We start from the raw sequence: 20,987 nt of genomic DNA on the forward strand, positions 1-20,987 counted from the left end.
AAAAATAAAAAATAAAAAAATAAACAATCAAAGGCCATTTTAGATCTATGTGAAAACAAATGGCACGGAAATGATATTGAAGCAGAAATCTGGTAGCAACCCCGGGACAGGAATTTCAGAACTTACTGCAGTAGCTTAGGTTTAAAAGACAAGAAACAACAAATGAGCAGTTCCCCAGTGATCAGTGGTAGGTCATGTTGATATCATGTACTCACAGATACCAGGCAATGAGAAAGACACGTAATCTCTGTAGCATTCTTCCTAAACATCCACAGATTCAGTCCAATCATGAGAAAACATCAGACAAACCCAAACTGAGGGACAGTATAGAGAAACCAGTACCGTTCAAAAGTGTCAAGGTTTTTGAAGACAACTGACTGAGAAACTGTCACAGATTAGAGGAGGCTACGAACACATGAAAACTAACTGCAATATGGTATCCTGGATTGGATCCTGGCACAGAAAAATGACATTAGTGGAACAGTTGGTGAAATTAAAATAAAATCAGTAATGCAGTTAATAGTTTTGTATCGCTGTTAACTTTTTAGTTTCATTGGTTATATAAGCTGTTAACATAGGGCAATATGGGTGATGGGTATGTGGGAACTCCCTTTATTACCTCTGCAACTTTTCTGTAAGTCTAAAATCTTTCTCTTTAAGTTAAAACAGTAAAACTACCAGTTCTTTTACCTGCTTCTAGCAGGTGCTCAAAGAGGGACAGAGCAAAACCTTGCAAAGCATGACATTAGAGGGTGTCCCAGAAGCAAGGGTCTTGTGTAGCCCCAGGCTCTGCTGCTCCCAAACTGCATGGCCTTTCTTGGCAAATGATTTACAATCTCCGACCCTCAGGCCAGTGTCTTAAAAAAGGGCACAGAACGTCTTTTCAACAAATGGTACTAAAAAAACTGGATATCCACATGCAAAATAATAAATTTAGACTCATACCATATATGATAATTAACTCAAAATGGATTAAAGGTCTAAGATTTTAAATTATAAAACTCTTAGGAGAAAACATAGAGGAAAATCTTCCTAACATTGTATTTGGCTATGACTTCACTATGACACCGAAAGCACACGCGACAAAAGAAAGAAAAAAAAAAAAAAAGGTAAGTCAAATAGAAAAACAAGACCAGAAAAGCAACGAAGGGCAGCATCCCCTTCCCATCCTGATAGCTGTCGGATTTTACCCCAATGGTGTTTTTGCTTCCAGGAGCTGTCCACGCGTCGCCACTGTTTTATCACTAAGGTTTTAATCGTGAATAAACGAGGAACTGGATTCGAATGATTTCTTAGTTTCTGAGATTTTTTTGTCTAAGCATCGTAGACTTCGTGCGTTCGCAACCCAATAGGAAGCGTCACATCTCAGTGAGCCCGAAGCTCTCACAGCCCGAAACTGCAAGAAGCTCCTCTGCCCGGCCTTTCTTTACTCCTCCTGTCTGCCCCTCAGCTCGCTCATCTTTCTTCCCGTCCCCTCTCTCTTCCCTCTTTGGTTCTTTGAAGTGATGAGCTCGCTCAACCACAAACCCAACACAATCCATAATATTTCTCTTGTAGAAAAACCCGTGCCTCGAACGAGGCGAGACTCAGAGAGGACCCACGCGCGGGATGGAACCCTCCAATTCCTTCCTCTAGCCTCCGAACGAGCAGCGCACCAGCAGCCGAACTGCCCGCACCCAGGCTCCCTGGTCCGGTCGGGATGCGGCCAGTGCCCGCTCGCCGCCGGGAACAACCTCCCCACACTTCCTGCTGTGAGCGGGTGCCAGCCGACAGCCGCGCCAGGGCCTCTCCGGGTGCCAGGGTCGGATCGGGTGACGTCGCGAGTTTGCGCCCGGCAGCCAAGCCGGCCTCCAGGCTGAAGAAGGACACGCCCCAGCCCTGACCCGCGCCCCGCCCCTCTGGCCAGGGCGCAGAGCCCCGGCCCTAGCTGCTCGCCCCTACTCGCCGGCACTCGCCCCGCTCGCCCGCTTTCGCACCCAGTTCACGCGCCACAGCTATGTGTCCCCGAGCCGCGCCGGCGCCCGCGACGCTATTCCTCGCCGTCGGCGCGCTGCTGTGGTCTGCGGCCGGCGCCTGGGAGCTCACGATTCTGCACACCAACGACGTGCACAGCCGGCTGGAGCAGACCAGCGAGGACTCCAGCAAGTGCGTCAACGCCAGCCGCTGCATGGGTGGTGTGGCTCGGCTCTTCACCAAGGTGCAGCAGATCCGACGCGCCGAACCCAACGTGCTGCTGCTGGACGCCGGCGACCAGTACCAGGGCACCATCTGGTTCACCGTGTACAAGGGTGCCGAGGTGGCGCACTTCATGAACGCCCTGCGCTACGATGCCATGGTAAGACCCGAGCCGGCGCCCGGGGTAATAGTCCCGGACTGAGAGAGGAGCCGGGCTGGAGAAGCAGCGGATGGCAGAGTGTGGCAAGCCTAGGACCAGGGCGCGGAGAGATGTGGGGATAAAGTGAGACTCCGGCCAGTGTGCCAGCTGGATACATAGAAGTCCCTTGGACGATTCTTCTTAAACGGATGTTATTGTGCCCCCACTATGAGATGGGAATATTTAGAGGAGCAGGACCCTCTCCTGCCTGCGAGGGTCTTCAGGTGGGGTGCGTAGAAGCACTGACAGTTATCCAGTGCTAGGCACCGAATCAGGTCCCTCACGCAGCTCTCATTTACTGCTAGGTCTTTCAAAGAATGCTTTATCTCAATCTAGATCTTTCGAAAAATGCTTTATCTCAATCTTATTGAAAAGGAAACAGCGTCAAAGAAGCTGAATAAATTAACAGGCACCATCCCCCCAAAAAGGGAGACGTGATAAGAATGGCCACCAGATCCCTTTGACCCTGGAGCTTGAGCATAAGTAAGCTTACAGCTCTGGGGTAGATTCTCTGTTTGACTACCTTCTATGTGACCTTGAGCAAGTTATTTACTCTTTCTTGCCTCAGTTCTATCCTCTATAAAAATAAGGATCATAATTGTACATAGTACACATAGTGTGGTCTCTATATTATTACCAGACACATAGTGTGGTGTCTATAAATGTTATTATTACCAGACACGATAATATAGGGTTAAGAAAAGGAAAGAAAGAAAAAAGAAAGAAAAGAAAGAAACTTCAGAGAGAGCCAAAATGTGGAAACACTTGGATTTCAAAGGATTTCAATAAAGTAGGTTTGGCAGCAGAGATTTAGGAAGAGTCCAGCTTAAGAGATAATGGGCTTAACTTAAAACATGTGTAAAAGTTTAGTTCAAAGTCCCCAGTGTTCTGCTAAAGGTAATGCCTTTTTTGTTGCATTAAATTCTAGAAAAGGAGCAGAGGGGGTTGCATAGTAATAAATAAGTACAACCAAGATGTATATATGGTGGTTTAAAAAAAAAAAAATCAAACCACCACCCAAATTTAACCTGTGTAAAAGCCTTGAGTAAAGGGATTCCGCAAGACTGTGGAGAAACTAGGGAGAAGAAAACTTAAGAGCTTTGGAAGAGGAAGAACAGAGAAATCTCCAGAGAAAGGTCCAGAGAAATCTGTGAAGTCCACAAGCGTGGAAGGGAAAGGGAAGTGTGATCAGGCTGGGATACAGAAAGCTAACAGTACACTTCATATGAGAAGAGCTTAGAGGTCAGGAGAGCACAATGCTGAGGGGTTTGTTTGGTTTTATTTTCCCCTCTGGAAGCTTGGAGAAACGAGGACAGGAAAAGATGATAAGAGGGCACCACTGTATGGTTTTAAAGGTCCCTCCCCCACCTGCCACAACCAGAAAGCTCATTTTCATGAGATGAGAGAAGGGGAGAAAGCTCCCTCCATTCTGATGCTTCTGACCTTATCAGGGACACTCAGCAGCAGAAATTCCCACTGATCCTTCAGCCTTCAGAGTTCATGAGGTGGGGCTCACCCGCATCTGGATTTGAACAAGAATTGTGGGTTTCAAGAACTCTGTGGTCTCTTAAGCATTGGTATTCCACAGCTACACTTCCCTGATACTTTGCACTCAGTAATGACAAAATAAATATTTATAGAATTGAATTTTTACTGCCCTGTGTCTCCACTTCCTCCCAGAAGGGTAGAATAAACTTACATGTGTTTGTTTTATTTTGCACATAAACCACGGCTTTGTAGACTTTACTTTTTGTGACACTCTTTTCTCCACAATTGTGTGAACCCTTTTCAGTGGAAAAAAAAGAATGAGGAATTTCTAGTTTTCCCTAATAATATTTCCCTCTTTTAAGTCCAGTTGAGCTCCTAGTATTAATCATGGTATCAAATGTTTATGACAGGACATCTACGTGAGGCCTGAATAAACTGCTGTAAGTTACAGCCTATCTCTTCTATGGATGTTCAAAATCCTTTTTGTTGCATGAAATTACTTTCTTTCAAATTTTGCTCAAGATAATTGAATTGGGTTCTGAGGAAAAATAGGCTACTTACATAATATTGGCAGGGGGTTAAGATTGGGAGCAGATCAAATGGCAAGGTTAGATGGCTGTGTCCTCAGGACTTACCCTATGCAGTTTGGGGGTTTGTCAGACATGATTTGACCGGCATAAAATCCTAGTTCTGTAGTGCTAAAGCATGTGCTAAAGCTCTGCTGTACTCCTGTATTGCACAGATGTTTCACTGTCCATTGTTTATATTATACTAACCCTCAGAGAATTTATTGCTATTGTGGTATAAACGTTCCTCCACCATAACCACTCACCGCATATTGATTCCTAGGACACTGGGGATTCAAATCAGGGTGGAAAACAGTTGTGGAGGGGCATCTCCAGTTTCCTGGAGACTGGACCTAGTTCAAAGGAGCCACATAAAAGGACTGAAGCATATGGAGGACAAAGAGGAATTTCCTAGAATCCAGCTAAAACACAGGAGTCCCCTCGAGCAGGAACTTCCAAGGAGGTGTACACTTTCTAGAACTACTGGAGTAATCCTGATTGCTGTAGAGGCCCCAGGGCAATCCTGGAGACCCCCTGGACCCACTACTAGGCAGAAAACTGGGAAGAGGATGGCAAAACTCGCCAGTTAGTGTAGCTGTCTCAGTGGAAAGACTGTTGTCCCCTGAGGCACGAGGAAGACAGTGTGGAAGCACTGACAGTATGTGCTTGGCCTCTTTACTTTCTCTGAACTTCATGTTCCTTAGCTGTAAAATAGCAGTGATAACCCCCAACTTGCAGAGGTTTGTGAGGAATGCATGAGATAACCCCTGCTGATTTATATTAATAGTAAGTGCTCACTGAAAGTTAGTTTCATGTGCCCTGGATGGGGAGGAGGGGAATTGTGAGGAAGGGAAGGTTTGGGTTGTGCATCAGCTTATCTGGTTCTCACAGCCTGGCAGTCTACCACCTGCCTCCCATCCACAATCTTACCTAAGTATCATTGCCTAAACTATTTTTGTTATATTTACTCATTGAGCAGACTTATGAAATCTCCCCACAGCACAAAACTGAAGGTATCCATCTGCCGAGGTGAGATTCTCACCATCAAGACAGGCTGTGGGGAAGGTAGCTTTGAGCAGGTCTCTAGGGTCCCCTAGAAGTGTGCCTTTTCTTCACTTGGCTCCGCTTCTGAGGCCCTGGCTGCTGAACCCACTTCCTGCCCATAAGGCTGCAGCCTTAACCCTAGCCAATTGCTCCTAAATGGGGGAGGCAACAGCCAGGGTGGGAACTCACCCAGGGGACAGGTTAGTCAGATAGAATGGCCCTTTGTTCGCTACCCTCCACCTCCCACATAGACAACATTCTAATGTGTTTGACGACTGCATATAGTTTTGTTTCTACATGCACTTGCAAAACCTTTATGTGCTTATATTTTATAATTGCATACCTAGTCCTGTTATTTAACCCTTTCTGTTTCTTACTTTTGTCCTGAACTTGTTGTTTTTATGATTTGTCCATGTTGCCCTAGATGCACTTGTACCTACACACCACTGTGAATTGTGCTCTGTGTATTTTACCCACCTCCACGTATTTTACCCATCTGCTCCCTGGCTGATGGGTTTGGAGATGGCGCCTAACACCCTGCCTCCACAAATAATGCTGCTCCAAATATCTTCCTGGGTGGTCTCACCAGAGGATTTCTACCCAGGAGCAGAATTGCTGGCCACAGGGCATACTTTGAGTACTACCAGACTGCTTTCCTCAATGACTGGTACCCTCCATTCTCTTCCACCTACTCCCATTCCCAAACAGGACATGTAAACTTCCATATTTTTCCTATATGTCATGGCAGTATCCAGCTTTATCGTAGGTGTAAAATACACATTGCTGCTTTATTATGTACTTTTCTAATAACTAGTGAGTTTGGACATTTTTTATATGTTTGTTAACTTTTTAAGTTTCTTCTTCCCTAATTGCTTATTCATATTCTTTGGTATTTTTTAAATTGGGTTAGTTTTATATTTTTTGACTTTCAGGAGTTATAGGTTTTGATCTGTGATCAATTTTCGAGATTGCAAACATATTATGATGATGTTAGGTCTATTAATTTTGTCCATGGTGTCTTTCATTGAACAGAAATTCTTCATTTGTTGTAATTGAATTAATCTTTTTTTCCTTGTGATTTGTGTTTTGAAAGTTCGCCTAATAGTTTGCTAATTTAAAGCTTATCACCTTTAACCCTCCTCACTGGAAATTCAGAGATCACTACGATTCTTTCTGCCTTTTAAGAGATAAATCTACAATCTGTGGCTATGCAATTCACTTCTCAGCATCACCAGTTCCTCATCTATAAAATAGAAGTTTGAACCAGCTTACCTCTGAGGTCCCATACATATCTGAACAACTGGAGCCCTACAGTGAAATGTTTTGATTCAGTGAAGGGACAGGAGGATGGGGCAAAGGTGTAGAGGCAGGAATCTACACAATGGACCAGGTCGGACCGAAGTAAAGTAGCAGGAATCCTGGCAGAAGAGGTTGTGTAAACTCTAACGAACACCTGAGAAGTTTGAGCTGTGTTGCCATGGGCAACCATGTGGTTTCTGAGTAGAAGACAACTGTGGTATAATAAAAAATAAATATTTGGTCCTTGTCCCCAGTACCTGTTGCAGAGCTCCTAAAACCCTAGAAATTTCCTAAGTAATAGAAACGTCCTGGCCGGGCGCAGTGGCTCAAGCCTGTAATCCCAGCACTATGGGAGGCCGAGACGGGTGGATCACGAGGTCAGGAGATCGAGACCATCCTGGCTAACACGGTGAAACCCCGTCTCTACTAAAAAATACAAAAATCTAGCCGGGCGAGGTGGCGGGCACCTGTAGTCCCAGCTACACTGGAGGCTGAGGCAGGAGAATGGCGGGAACCCGGGAGGCGGAACTTGCAGTGAGCTGAGATCCGGCCACTGCACTCCAGCCCCGGTGACAGAGCAAGACTCCGTCTCAAAAAAAAAGAAAGAAAAAAAAAGAAACGTCCTTTGTGATTCATAATAACCCCATGATAATATTTGGGTTTATACTCCTGCAGACTTAGGGTGAGGTCCCTAGATAGCTTCAAGATAGAGCCAGTCACCAGCAAGTCCAAGGGATTAGGGGATCAAATAGTTGGAACTTTCAGTCCCACCCACCAAAGTCCAGGAAAGGAGAGTGGGACTGGAGATTCAGCTCTACAAAAACTCTTGAACAAGATGTGAGGAGCTTTTTGGTTGCTAAGCACGTGGAGGTTCCTGGAGGGTGCACACCCAGGGAGGGCATGAAAGCTCCGCGTTGCCCCCATACCTTGGTCTATCCATTCTTCACTTGGCTGTTCATCTATATCCTTTGTAGTAGCCTTTATAATAAACTAATGAGTGAGTTCTGTGAACTGTCCTAGCAAGTTAATTGAAGCCACGGAGGGAGTAATGGAAATCTCTGATTTATAGCCATTCAGCCAGAAGCACAACCTCAGGCTTGTGATCAGCCTGAAGTCAGGACAGTCTTGTAGAACTGAGCCCTTAACCTATGGGATCTGACAGTGTCTTGAGATAGTATCAGAATTGAATTCAATTATAGGACACTCAGTTTGTGTTTTCTGGAGAATTGCTTGGTGTGTGGGGGAAATGCCACACACATCTGGTCACAGACGTGTTCTGTGTTAAGTGTGACAGTAGAGACAAAAAGCAGTTTGTGTGTGTGTGTGTGTGTGTGTGCTTTTGCATGCTAATGAGATGATCGATGACTGGGGACCCCTAGATAGCTTCAGGAAGGGAGCTGGTCACCAGAAAGACTAATTTATGACTAGAGGGTTAGAACTTTCAGCCCTGCCTCCCCCACCTCTAGAGAGGGGAGATGGGCTAGAGATTGAGTTCAGTCTCCAATGGTCAATGAATTAATCAATCATGCCTTCATGATAAACTTTCATGAAGACCCCTAAACAACCAGATTCAGAGAGCTTCCAAGTTGGTGAACATATTGAGGTGCTGGGAAGGTGGTGCGCACGAGTGGGCATGGACGCTCCACCCATCCACTCCCATGCCTTGCCCTGTACATCTCTTCACTTGCTTGTTCCCTAGTCATATGCTTTGTAATAAGCCAGTAATGGTGAGTAAAGTGCTTTCCAAGTTCTGTGAATTGTTCTAGCCAATTATCAATTCTAAGGATAGGGTCACGGCAACCTCCAATTTATAACTAGTTGGTTGGGAATACAGGTGGCCCAGGACTCTCGACTGGTGTCTGAAGTGGGTGCAGTCTTGTGCATTTGAGCCTTCTCACTTGTGGGATCTGATGCTAAGTCCAGGTAGAGAGTGTCAGAATTCATTTGAATTGTTGGACACCAAGTTGGTGAATTGATTGAACTAGGGAATTGATTGATGTGAGGAAAAACCCTCCCAGCTACATAGGCAAATCACAGTTTTGGAAGATGAGTAGAAATGGATGGGTGGGAGAAGACAGGAGAGAAGAGGGTGAGGAAAGAGGCCAGGCAGCAGTCCAAGTATGAGATGATAACACCTAAACTCTGGTAATTGGGGGGGCCAAATCCACAGGAACCAGTTGCAAAAGGCAGGCTGTCTGGTAGATATAAGGCTAAGAGAGTAAACGTGGGGGTGAGACTGGGATCAAGTCCCCTTCCTACCACTTAGAATCTATGGACTGGGAGCAGGTTATCTAATCTCATGAAGCCTCCATTTCCACATGTGTGAGGTATGTGATTGATGTCTCCACACCTAGGGTGTTGTGGGGTTTAGAAGAGATAGTAGTGCATATAATGTGCTTAGCACAGGGCCAGTCCACAGTAAGTGCTGGCTGTACTCGCCTTCTCTTGGCAGGGGTGGCTCAAGAGACGGTGTAATCAAAAGATGATTATGAGGGTTCAAGCACAAGGCAATGGGAGAGTCAGCGGGTTTTAATGCTCCTACACAGGGGCTGGATTCTTCTACTTCGGCTTGCCGCTGACAGCTGAGGCTTGCTATCGCAAGCCCTGAAATGCAATCTGAAGACTTTTCCTGGACTTACTGGGCACCACTGGACTGTATAAGGCTTCAGCAGACAGGAGCAGTGGAAAGAGATTTGTATGGGACGTCAGAATACCCAGGTTTTACTTCTTGGCTCTTCTACTTATTAGCTGTGTGAGTTTGGCAGTGGTTTCCTTATCTATAAAATGGGGGAATTGGAGAGGGTGGTCTATCACATGTTACTTCTCAGCACCTCAGCTCCTCCCCACCCCTCTCTCTTGCTTCTAATCTGCCCACATTACTTGGTTGTCTCTGGACAAGTCTAAGTTTGCATGACAACTCTCTAATTTCTCCTTCACAGTTATGTATTTATGTATTTATTGGCAGCTATTTCCTTGTGGAGAGATAGCATAGGTCTTTCAGGTGCTTCCAGTTGGCCACCGTTTTACAGGTGAAGAGGTTTCCAGGATGCTCACGGGATGTTACTCTGGTAGTAACAGAAATGATGGCCTGGGGAATGGGAGGAGCATGAGCCCAGTTTTGAGCCTGAGTCTTCGGGGCTCATTTATTCATTCAGTTTGCAAATCTTCATTCAGCATTACCACATGCCAGGCTCTCTGCTAAGTGCTGAGGATAGCAGTCTGGACCTGCTAGGGTGAAAATTACTGTTCAGAAAATAGCAGAGTGGGTAATGGCCATTCAAGTTCCTCTTAACCACATAGAGGGGCTTGGTAAGATCTATAAAGGAGAGAGGTTAAACAGAGAAAAGCAAAAGTGACTGAAATTCTAACACCCATGCATGGGGATTCTTGAGCTAAAGATCTGGTCTATAGAAGAAGACACATCAGACCCTCATATTTAGTATGTTTCAGCAGTGAGCATGTTTCTTCTCCTCCCCTAAAAACTTGTCTCTAAGGAGACAGACAAGTGCTTACAAGGACTCTCATGTTAAAGGAAACTGTCAGAATTACTTTATCTTTGATCAGGAAGCCTTTCTTGGGAAAGACAAATTAGCAATACTAGTTTGGGAAGCTTGAAAGAGAGATCCTGTTTGCAATGACACTTTTAAAAAGGCAACAACAACAACAAAAGTAATTATTCCTAAAGCTCAGGTGTCAGAAATTGTGAATGTCTAGGGGGTTGTGGATCCCCAAGCCTTAGAGACAGGAACAGCCCCACTCCCATCCTGGGGATGTGGCCTCAGGCCTCTGCTTCCTCTTTTCCAGCCTAAACTCCAGAGCAGAGAGGGGCTGGATGACCAGCCTCAGGCAGGGGAGGGAGGAAGCAAAGGTAGTTTCTCAGCTCATCTTGTCCTTGTACTATTAATAGCATTTGTTGTTTTCTTAACTGAAAATTGGAGAGAACCAAATGAATCAACATCATATTGGCAGCTTTCTGTACATCACTCACAAATACATCTGAATGCCCTGTATTTTGTGTTCATTTTCCTCAGTCACATAACCAGAATTTGAATATTCTTTTGACACTTCTTTTCCCTCACTTGAATAATTAGTCCTATATATAATCCAAATATTAGCTGGAGCCCTCTAGCCCCTCAGAGATATAGTTGAACCTTCCTGGACCTCAATTAGTTGGGCAGTTAATTCTGAATGTTGATGTGCCTATTTTGCATGTATGGAGAGTTTATACATCCTCCCTCCCCATACAAGTAGAGTGCTGTCTATTGGGTACTTGCTTATTCATGCATTCTTTCAACAACCAAACCTAGGTGCAGCTGGGTTGAGCCCCAGGGTGTTTCCTGCCATTCAGTGGGATGCCGCATTTACCTGCTGTGGCCAACATTCCCTGGCCCAGGACTGCAGGGATGGAAGCCAATCCAACAGCAGAAGTGAGCAACAATGCCAGAAACCTATCAACCAAACCAAATGTAATTTGTAATCCTCCCTGGATGATGCTGGTGATTGGCAACTGAGCCCCATCGTATAATAAATCAGGCTGTCTTTCATTAAAAAAAAAAAAAGAGAGAGAGAGAGAGAGTCTCCCAATGTTGCCTAGGCTGGTCTCAAACTCCTGGGCTCAAGTGATCATCCCTTCTCAGCCTCCCAAAACGCTGGGATTACAGGCGTGAGCCACCATGCCTAGCTCAGGCTGTCTCTTTAGCTCTTCAATTATAGGGCTTCCTGCAACTTTAGCCCTTAACAAATGAGCTAGTGTGTAAGTGACTAGCTAAATAAATGTGCTGCACACCTCTGACAAATGGCTTTTTGACATTATTAAAATGTATTTATGTGGATTAAAAGCATTCTTTTCTTCTGCATCATGCATCCTGCACTGCTTTTACAGAAACTCCCCTTTCCTTTGTTTTACCGTCTAACATTTCCTTGTTTCAGCCTCTTGTCATCACTCGGAACATTTTTACTGCCTCATCCCTCTAGTTTCCATTCCCTAGCCTAGCCCAGCCCAGTATTTTTTACTCCCAAATACCTGGAATTTTGCCTGATGTTTAAAGCCAAAACCAAATGAAAATGTGACGAACCAAAGGAGATTTTATTCTTCTGTGACTCAAAATCCTGTTGTTATTGTTAAATGAACCCTGTGGGATACAGTCTGGTATTTTTAACACCTTCTGGGGGTATTTGTCAATATTTACATTTGATGTGGATAGCTTATAAAAGTCTAGTGGCTTTGGGTAAACCGTGTTCACTAAGAATAAGACCCAGAAGGTCATATGAATCAAAGATCGAAGAATGAAGATATTCTGAATCCAAGTTTCTTGTTTTGATTATTAAAAATACCTTGCAATTAGTTAGGCATGAGAGAAAGTTTGTGTGTAAAGTCTAGCTTGTAATTCACATGAATTCTCTATACAAGCCAAAAACTACCTTCCCTTTGGGGATATATGATGACCTTATTTGGAAATTACTTCAGGTAATTATGAAGTAATAATATCTCTATTCATATGCTAAAAGGAATTCAAAATAACATTCAATTATCATCTCTTGGAAACTAAATTAAATGGGTACTCACCCAAGTTGAAATGCAAACAAATGCATGATATCATTATGTGCCCCTCCCCTACCCCTTACCCTGTCCATGGCAGATGCTAAGAAAAACTTGGCCCTAAGAAGAGAGAAGTCAATTGATTTAGTCAGCCTTTCCCACTGTGTTTGGACTGAGCCTCAGAATCCTCCTTATCCCCATACTGCAAGGAGTTACTGTCAATCAACTACAGATGGCACTCAAGATAAAATTATTTTCCAGGCTGAGGCAAGTGGATCACGAGGTCAGGAGATTGAGACCATCCTGGCTGACACGGTGAAACTCCATCTCTACCAAAAATACAAAAAATTAGCAGGGCGTGGTGGCGGGCCCCTGTAGTCCCAGCTGCTGGGCGAGGCTGAGGGCAGCGGCGAGAATGGCATGACCCGGACGGTGGAGCTTCCAAGCTGAGCCCAAGATTGCACCACTGCACCCAGTCTGGGTGACAGCAGCAGATTCGTCTCAAAAAAAAAAAAAAAAAAAAAAAAAATATTATTTTCCATCCTTGTACTAATAATAAGCATGGAATCTGTTTATTGGTTTTTTCACAACAGTAAAATATATCTTTAGCAAGTAACAAATGGTACAGGTAATACTTTTAAATAAAGAGGGAAGAATCCTTCTGACTTTTCTCTTTGTCACATTTCACCCACATACAATGTGGATGGAATCTGCAACTGAATTTAGCAGCCACACTGAAACTCCGCTGCCTGACCACACTGTCCTGAGGCCATGTGCCAACTTCTATGTTTTTTTTCCCAAAGCTCTTCCAAGGAAGCGCTGCCACTTCTCCATTTACTCTTTTCACCTGTAAATGAATGCTCCCGTTGGTATTGAGTAAATAGGTGAATGAAAGAAATAATGAGAACACTCCTGGGGTGAGAGCAAGAGGAATGAAAACACATGGTGTGAGAGCAGGTCAGAGATGTTGGCTAACACAGGAACCAGGGTGGAGGCCTCAGACTTGATCCTGGCCTGCAGGACCTTGGTCTACATTGTCTGCAGGAGGAAACACAGAGGTCAGTGGACATCCAGCAGTCTTCCATGAAGGCCTCTTATTATTCTGGAACAGTTTATTTTTATAGAGAAATCTCCCACTTCCTGATCTCCCCAGTTAGAATTGATTGATCAAAGCAGTCCCTCTCCCTGTTATTAAATAATTAAATAATATACGTTAATTGATCCCTATAACCATTTAAAATGTATCTAACACAGGAGAAATCTTTGGTAAATATTTACTGAATGAATGAACAAATAAATAATTGGAGGAAGGGGGAAAGAGACAGAGTTAAATCCTGAGGCTGGAGTTTTTGGTCCTTCAGCCCCTTGTCCAGTTGTCCCTGGCAGACCCATCCATGTGACCTTGAATTCTGTACAAGTCTCATCATTTTCTACGTGTGTTGTAATGGAAAAAAAAGGTTACAAAACACAGTCTTTCTGTCCTGGGGTACCAAAATAGTAAAGACTTCTGTTTTGAAAGCCTCTGAAAAATGAACACAACAGCCACAGTGAAAACTTTAGCAGGAAATTGAGCCATAAAAAGCAAGCAAGCCACAAAGCCCTGAAGGCTGAAAAAGCCTGACAGGCCAAGAGGCAGTTAGGTTGCACCTGAGACAGAGGCTGCTTTCTTAACTGGGAAATGAGTGTCTCCAGATATATAAAGCTGTGAGGAGATCACCATGACCCAGCTCTGACGAGCCCCTGGTACAGCATCGTTGGTTAGTTTGCCTCAACCTGCAGCAGAATTTTGATTCCAAGAGTTAACAGTTAGTTAGGCTTTTTCCAAAGCCTACCCCCATTTCGGTCCCACCCAGCTTGAAACCAGGCAAAGTGGGTTAAGACACTGGGAGATGGGAGGGGACAGGTGGGGTAGAGGCCTGGCACCCCTCTCTCTTCTCTTGTTTCAAGAGACGCTTTGTGGAGTTGTCTAGAGAGATTTGGGGGTAACTGCTTCTTCTGCCCCCAATCTCCCCTTAGCTCCCCACTCCTCCCTATCCTGCCAGGCCAACCACCAGCAGAGAAGGGCGCTTAGCTCCAGTGACGTTGTGCGTGAGACGCTTGGGAGGATGCGTATGGTTCCTGTTGGAAATGCACGGAGGAACAGTGAAACACCAGATGCCCCATCCTCTCTCCTGCCCATGCCCTCATGCCTAGCCAGCTGAAAATTCCTGTGGCTTCCACTCCTGCACTGTCCCCTCAGTGTCACCTCCCCACCACATTCCCACTGTCCCACTTGCCACGTCACCTCACCCCTGCGGGAGAGGTATCTTCCTGCCAGTCTCTTGACCACCAGGCTCACACAGCTCCCGTCCATTCACTGCAGGCCACCAGACTGAGCTTTCCAAGCACCCCCGACTGCCTCCAGCCCTACTTTCTCTTCAAGGCTTCCCACTTCCCTCAAAATGAGAGCCCTGACTCCTTGGACACCATACAGCCCCTCCCTGATCTCCCAGAGATGCTCTTAGCTGCATCATTTTTTTTTTCTGCCAGATTTTCAGGTGCCCTCAGTTCCAGGAGCACCAAATCAGCCGGATGCCATGAGCTGCTTATGACACAGTTCAAGGTGTGACATCTTTGAGGTCTCTCCATAACACCTGTACTGCAGACATCTGTCTCTGGTGTATCACCTGTACCTTGCACACACATCTCTAACCATCTATCCACTGTGGCTGTCTGTTCACACATCAGATTGACTCTATGTTCTCTGTGACACCAGGTGAGCTCTGGCACCAGTACCCAGCAGATGTTTCCTGAACGATTAATAAAACTACTCACTCTATCTGCTTCTTTTAAATGGGCTCCATTTTGGTATGATTTGGTGTGTGAACCATTAACACTTTTCGGAAGTCAGGATTTGAAACAAATTTGGTAAAAAATAGTTAAGCAATGTCTTCGTTGTAAAGTGAGCGAAACCAAATTGCTTGGAAACAGGTGAAAAGCTTAGCCAAACAGCTTCACAATTCACAGCCTGGCACTCCAGTAGCCCTCTCTGGACAATTGCCCAGGTTTTCTTGTTTTCATTTCTGTGTTTTAATTTATAAGTTACCTTTATATTTCTACTAATATCTTACTGGCACTTGTTTGTGAATGAAACAATTTTTTTGAGGGTTTGCTAATTGTTCTGTGTGAGTGTGGAAAGTTTCTTTCATGTAAGACCATCAATTCTTTTTTAAAAAATAGTGTTTTAGGCTTTCTTCTACATAAAGAAAGCGGTGGGGGTGAGAAGCTGGGGGTGGGCCAGATGCTCACATTATGTTTCTATGATTTTGCTGTTGGAGATACTGAAGATCACTTCACCGGGCTTTGCTCTCTTAAATTACAGAAAAGTGCATTTGGTGAAGTTTAATGTTTTTAGTAAACACGTACAAGATGTCATAGGGTTAGAATTAAGGAAGGTCTAGGGTTCATGAATGAATGAGCTCAATCTTAGTAATGAAATGTTTGGAAGGCAACAGAACAAGAGAGAAAGAGCATCAGAACATGATTTATGTACCCCATACATTTATACAAATAAAAAAAAGATATGACTTAGGGTCATGGAAATCAAATGCCTAAACTGATGGTTAAACAATAAGTGGCAAGTAACAGTTTAGCTACAAAAAAATGTACAGGAACACATAAGGAAAGTTCATGGGAATGTTCAGAGAGGACCAAAGAAAGCAACGTAAGATTATCTGCTCTGTTATGATCCCCTATATTTCACTGCTCTGCGTTCTTCTCTTAGGCAGTCTTTTCCTTAGATGTTTTCATGTTATTAATCAAAAATAACAGAAATGAATTAACTAGATCAATGTATTTACAAGATTTTTTGAGTGCCTGCAGTATACCTCAGTGTGGTTAGAACTTGGTGTACTGAGGTGAGTAGTATGATCCTGAAGAGTTTAGGAATCACTGAGTTCTCCTAAGTGCAATAGAAGAAAAACTGGTAGAAGGAAGTCAAGGTGGCAAATGAAAATACGAGTTTCTAAAGAAAATAAGTATTTACAAAGGAATTTGTCTGCATTAATTTCTGTGGAAAAGTTAGCTATGTATAGAAGAAACAAACTTGTTAGTAATTCTTTCGTTCATTAATTTATTCATTCAACAGTGAATCCCTGCCGTGGTAGTACTAACTACTTGCACTGTGATAGTGCGAGGGATACATTTGCTTTGCAAGTAGTTAGGAATTTTTTTTTTTTGTTTTTTGTTTTAGCGTTTTGTATGTGCTAGGCTTTATGCAAATGTACAACCAAGCACAGAGGTTAAGAACTTTGGAATCAAACAGAAGTGGTTCTAGTCCCAGCTCCCACCTACAAATTGTGTGATCTGCAACAATTCATTTAACTTCTCTAGATCTCAGATTTTCTCATCAGTAAAATGAGCGCAATAAGAGTACCACCCTCACAGCATGAAATCAGATTTTCTGTACTCTGTACATACTCACTTTCCATGATGCTGGCATGTGGCAAGTGCTGACTCAATGCTGGCTCATTTCCTTAACTGCTTTTATTTCATTCATTCACTGCCTTTCCAGAGAAAACTGCGGTTCTGAGATGTGCCCTGGGTCACTGCTGAGGAGTGGGAGGAGCCTGGGAGGGAGCTACCCCTGCCTTGTTTCCTCATACTTTATGGGGTAGGTGTCAGGAATGAGGCTGGAGGGGAAGGCAAAACCAGATCCCTAAGAGCCCCATGGGCCCTGCTTAGGGTGTTTACTTCTATCATAAAGGCTGTGCCTCTGTAGAGACCTAAGGTGGAGATTGCCAAGGTCAGGTTTGCATTTGAGAAAGATTTTTCTGGCAGCAATATAAAGAATGGTTTAGCGAAAGAAACAAGAATAGCTGGAAACCCAACTAGGAGGCTGTGGTAATCCAGGAGCACACTAAGGCAGCAATGACAGGTGAATGGAAACTGCAGCATTTAGGTAAGGGAGAGGGATGCCAGAGGAAGTGACAGTGAAGGAGAGGGGAGAGGGCAGGACTCCACCGCCCCAGGGTTTCTGGCTTTATTGACTGGGTATATGGTAGCATCTTGGGCCAAAACAGTGAGTCACAGGGAAGGGGCTTTGCGCCTGGTAAGCTTGGGGCACATTTGAGACATTGGGAGGAAATGACACATGGCAGTTGACATACAGATCTAGATGTCAGGAGAAAAGTCAGGGCTGGAGATTTTCAGTTTACAGTTGAAGGTATGAGTAGGAATGAGGTCATTTACTCAGTCCATCCCACCACATTGAGCACCATGAATCAGGGACTCCTCTCCCCATGGGACAAGAGAGATGAAAAGCCAGTCAAAGTCACTACTTTCAAGGGGATTAGGCTCAAGTTAGGATGGAGAGGTGGAGAAGGCATCAAACAAATAAAGGAAAACTGTAACTTCAGCTATTGCCAAGTGCTGGGAATATAATGTTGCTGTTAAACTGCAAGGTGGCTAACAAGTTGGATAGTCTTTCTTGAAGAACTGTAGAAACATTCATTAAAAACAAAATAATTTTATAGTTAAGCCGGAGAGTTATCGTACTGTAACAAGGGAGACTTATTTCACCATAGGAAAAAATCATAACATTCTAAGAATAGAAGGAAAAAATAACAATTACCCAAGCCTGCAAGAACATGTAAAACCAGATCAGCTTTTAAGAGGAAAATTAATTACATAACAGGAAGAGGTAAAAATGGGTAGATCATCAGAGATGGGGGAAAAGGCAAATTTCAAAATTCTGAATTTAATAGGGGAGACAAGAATGTAGGACTGTAAAGACATTGTGCTGCTTTCTCTGCATAAACACATTCACGTGAGGATGTATATACAACCCTTGGAGTCACAGGTACTCAGTGAATGCCTGTGTGCCAAAGAGGGGGACAGCACTGAGCAGGAGAGGTGGCAGGGCCCGGTGGCCCAGGAGCACTCATATAGTCAGGAGACTGATGTAAAAGAAAGACCCTGCTAATATGCCATTACAGAATGTGGAATGAGCAAGGAAGAGGGTGAGGCTGTAAGAGAGCGCACGGGGCCCTCATTTAAATGGACGGGTCACCAGCCAGCCCTTCATGCCTGTTCCTAGATGACCCACAAAGTGAAATGAAACTGGATGTGGTATTTAGAAAGTCTGAGATCTGCTGGTTTAAGTACTAAGTCAGCAAACCGGCCGTGGCAGCCAAAGCAGGTAGGTAGGGGGCCAGAGGAGATGGGTGTATCCAGGAGGCCAATGGAGGAAGGAGAGGAAGGTTTTCTGGGAAGTCACCTGACATGTCATGCTTTGTCATTGGGGCCACTGCATGGATTCCCCCAGTCCCCCCGCCCCAGCCCCCGACTCACTATGGGGAGCTGCACAATGACAGACAATGGGTGGTTTTGCACCCAGCAGCCACTCTTCAACCAGTGAGGAATGGGAGAGAGCTAAGAAGGATTGCTTGTCACCATCCCTGCTCCTCCTGAAGTCCTGTGCTGGGAACAGGTTCAGAACCCGCTGAAGGTTGCATAATCATTTCACCATGGAGTTCTTCCCCAAATGTGAAACTGCTAGGACTGGAGCAAATGGTGCCCAGAACTGACCAGAGGAGGAAGCCAGAGCCACACTGGAACATATGGAGATGCTAGCTCCTGCCTGCTATTGAGGATCTTCATCTTCCCAGAAGAATTAGAGGACGGCAGGAGTGCTTGGGAAGAAGCAATTGTGGGAACCTAGGTGAATGATGACCAAGGAGATGAAATGAGGAAGGAGGCCTGTGGTGTCTGCCAAGCGTACCTTTCAGGTTGCCTTTTGCTAACGTCCTGCTGATGTTAATCATTCTCTCCAGCAGATCGCGGCTTGAATGATGGGGTCTAAAATGTGGGTTTATGAGACAAAAACAACATGGAAAAATTGGGCCAAGGCTGGTAAATGTGAACATTGGAACCTGCCCCCGATCTGAGATGGGGGGACAGTGGACCCCGGCCAGCTCTCCAGGTGTTGTGTATGCGCATTGGCAAACCACCTTTCCTAGGTGGTGTGACACCTGGGTAGCAGTTCTCAACCAATATGATGATCTGAATGTCCCTGGGCCTGACCCAAGTGAGGAGGATACAAAAATCATGGAATATGTCTCGTAAAGCTTAGTCAGTTTTGGGAGATACTGGGCTAATGTATGTTTTTAAAGTATTCTCTCATTGAAAATTGCAAAGTACCTAATTCTTTTTCTCTTTTCCGTTTTACCTAGGCATTGGGAAATCATGAATTTGATAATGGTGTAGAAGGACTGATTGAGCCACTCCTCAAAGAGGCCAAATTTCCAATTCTGAGTGCAAACATTAAAGCAAAGGGGCCACTAGCATCTCAAATATCAGGACTTTATTTGCCATATAAAGTTCTTCCTGTTGGTGATGAAGTTGTGGGAATCGTTGGATACACTTCCAAAGAAACCCCTTTTCTCTCAAATCCAGGTATTTTCTACTTTTATAGCACTCATTGCTTGAAAACAGATGCCCTAAATCACAGCTTGGCATTATATTTATGGACTGTAGATAAAAGTAGGAACAACTGGGTAAATAGTGCACTTAGAATAATACTGATAAAAGCAATCTGGTAAATTCTATGCTGTTGTTCCAAGGTACTTCTTAAAGAGATGTCCTCTTCTGCTCAGTGAACTTTGTTGACAAAAACAGTATCTTTGTCTAATTCAGTGCTTTCAAAATGGAAAGAGGAGACAATTTATAGCCAGTGCTAAACAGTACAGGTTCATTTACTAGAGAATGAGAGCCTCAAAACTCACTGCCCTTCTCCTGTGGAGCCATGAGCCCAGAGCTGGGGTTTTACCTCAATTTACCTTATCGCTCCTTTTCTAGGATGATTATTACATGTCTAGCTAACTCACCTTTCTCGCTTTTCATTATTTATCTCATTTTAATGACATTCTTGTATCTGACTTTCCCAGAAATATATATAGCAGTCTTATGATACATATGTACATATATGTGTATGTATATACATTTTAGACATATATACACACATGTACATATAATATATATAATCTTAAGACATACACACACATACATATATGATACATACACATACATACACATAAGACACACACACACACATATATAATCTTAAGACCCTTCAAGAAACTATTTTGAGGCACTTTTATAAGAACACTTTTTGAAACACTTTGGTGATGAGCACAAAAATGACATTTTCTTTAAATTATCCAAATTAAATGTCTTTCCATATTTGAAGAAAAAAAGGGAAACTAGGAGCTAGGGTTATCTAGAAACATGAGATTTCATTAAGAAATAACTGATAAAGGACATATAATTGACAATTCAAAAATATATATTTATTGTTGTTATCATAAAATAAGTCCAGGCCATTGGAAACAACAACAGAAAAGTTAGCTGTGTTTGCTGAGAGCAGCGAGCGGGTCCTGCAGCTGGCATAGAGGCAGAGATGGAGGCAGAGATGGAGGCAGAGATGGAGGCAGAATGGAGCAGCTGGGGCTGGAGTGGTCAGTGAGAAGAGTGAGAGGACTTGCTAAAGAACCCCCCAACCCCACCCTGGGGTCACGTTCACTTGACTTCCTTGGTCCCCTTGAGAGCTGTGTAAAACATCCCTGGGGCACAGGACATTCCAGAAGTGAGGTCAGGGTCACATGCTAGGATGCAGGCTTCATGAGGGTAGCAACCTCTG

The 20,987-nt window shown here is 44.2% G+C and overlaps 1 protein-coding gene across 1 annotated transcript in view; it reads left to right on the top strand.

Moving 5' to 3' along the window:
• Nucleotides 1–1,428: 1,428 nt before the first annotated feature.
• The window catches only part of NT5E (5'-nucleotidase ecto), a 45,557-nt gene continuing 25,998 nt past the window's right edge, over nt 1,429–20,987 (top strand). The window contains exons 1-2 of the mRNA XM_017892962.1: nt 1,429–2,335; nt 19,522–19,744. Of these exons, the coding sequence (XP_017748451.1) occupies nt 1,997–2,335; nt 19,522–19,744 (562 nt within the window). The 5' untranslated portion in view covers nt 1,429–1,996. The remainder of the gene's footprint in view (nt 2,336–19,521; nt 19,745–20,987) is intronic.

This window comes from Rhinopithecus bieti, unplaced genomic scaffold (genome assembly GCF_001698545.2).
Source record: "Rhinopithecus bieti isolate Rb0 unplaced genomic scaffold, ASM169854v2 scaffold_23199, whole genome shotgun sequence".
Classification (NCBI taxonomy): Eukaryota; Metazoa; Chordata; class Mammalia; order Primates; family Cercopithecidae; genus Rhinopithecus; species Rhinopithecus bieti.